The sequence below is a fragment of the Gekko japonicus genome, unplaced genomic scaffold (genome assembly GCF_001447785.1).
Source record: "Gekko japonicus isolate JY-2015 unplaced genomic scaffold, Gekko_japonicus_V1.1 scaffold2118, whole genome shotgun sequence".
NCBI classification, from domain to species: Eukaryota; Metazoa; Chordata; class Lepidosauria; order Squamata; family Gekkonidae; genus Gekko; species Gekko japonicus.
Genome location: NW_015164257.1, coordinates 209,104 through 210,696, shown reverse-complemented (window position 1 = coordinate 210,696; position 1,593 = coordinate 209,104). Strand labels below are relative to the sequence as shown.

At 50.7% G+C, this 1,593-nt stretch overlaps 1 protein-coding gene across 1 annotated transcript in view; it reads left to right on the top strand.

Moving 5' to 3' along the window:
• Positions 1-608: 608 nt before the first annotated feature.
• Positions 609-1,593, top strand: part of RPS26 (ribosomal protein S26) — a 4,201-nt gene continuing 3,216 nt past the window's right edge. Inside the window, exon 1 of the mRNA XM_015408701.1 lies at positions 609-637. Within this exon, the coding sequence (XP_015264187.1) occupies positions 635-637 (3 nt within the window). The 5' untranslated portion in view covers positions 609-634. The remainder of the gene's footprint in view (positions 638-1,593) is intronic.

Sequence of the window (1,593 nt, the reverse complement as noted above, 5' to 3'; positions counted from 1 at the left end):
CCGTATGCTGTCATGACCATGTGCTCTGTGGACACGACGGCCGCAAATTCCTGGCCGCTGCTAGAAAATAAGACTACAACTCCCTACATGCATCTGGACGGCACAAGTACGCAACGTTAAGATTTTACCCTTTAGCATTTCTCGATGCATTCTGGGAGACGTCATGTGTGACTATTCACAACTTCCTTTCGTTTTTCATAATCCTTCCTCGGTAAAGAAAAAGTAGCCCCTTTAAAAAGAACCCCACTCCCTACATGCATCTGGACGGCACAAGTCACCACCCCCTATTAAGGTTTTACCCTTTAGCATTTCTCGATGCATTCTGGGAGACGTCATGTGTGACTATTCACAACTTCCTTTCGTTTTTCATAATCCTTCCTCGGTAAAGAAAAAGTAGCCCCTTTAAAAAGAACCCCCTCCCCTTGCTTGGTGTCGGGAGATCTCGAACACAACCTTTTATCGTGTACACAAAAAGTAGCAAAACACCGACACAGGTCCACGCTATTCCTTCAAGGAAAAAAACAACACCGCCGTGCGACAGGAAATGTGGTAAACTGGTTCCGCCTGGCGGAAGGAAATTTTATAAGGGTAGAACCGCAGGAGCCGGATCCTCTTTCCCCTTCTCAGCGGCGAAATGGTGGGCACCGCGCGGGCGAGGCTGTGGGTTATACAGGGGAGGGGAGAAGCAATTGCGCTTGCGGGTGTGTGCGTGTGTTTTCGGGATCATTTAATTTTAGCGATGGGGGCGTGAAATAGGCTTGGTTCGTATTTTCTTCTCCCGCCACTCCCTGCTAGAACCTTAAGGCTTTTGAAGCGAAACCTCTTTCTCCCTGGGCCTTCGTAATTGTACGTCCCTCTGCTGGAGACGCTTCTGCATCCTTACCCTACAGGGCGGTAGTCTAGGCCCCATTTGGCTCCCCGGGTATGGAACTAGCCGCGTCCTGTTCTATGGTCGCCCGGCTGGCTTAGGGCCTAAATGGCGCCTGGTCACTCGAGGCACGGAAAGGCGTGGCGTTTGCCGTCAAAACCCGCTCCTGCGAGGAGGCCATTCAGGCGCATGGCGGGGGCGCGGAGTCAGGCCAAAAGGGCTGTTTAGGGGGTTCCGTTTCCAGGAGCGGCCAGCCATGTGCCGCCTCTGGGCCTCAACCTTGTCAGGCTTTCAAAAACCGCCTTCCATCCTAGTTTGTAACAACCGATCCACGTTAGCCTTTAACTACATATGAGACTCTTCTTGGCCCAGAGGGAAAACAGTGCCCAAATAGAACTCCTTACACGGAGGACGACTCATGTATGGATTGATTGTGGATTTCTTAGTTAAAACATAATAAGAGCCCTACTGAGTGAGGCACGGAGACTAACACCCACACACGAAGCTGCCTTATCCTGAATGAGACCCTTGGTCCATCAAAGTCAATATTTTCAACTCAGACTGTCAGTGGCTCTCCAGGGTCTCAGGCAGAGGTCTTTCACATCACCTGATTCTTTTAATTGGAGGTGCACAATTGAATCTGGGACCTTCTGCATGCAAAGCAGAGGCTCTTCCACTGAGCCACAGACCCTTTCTCCTTCTCCCTCCTCTTCTCTTTTTGCTCT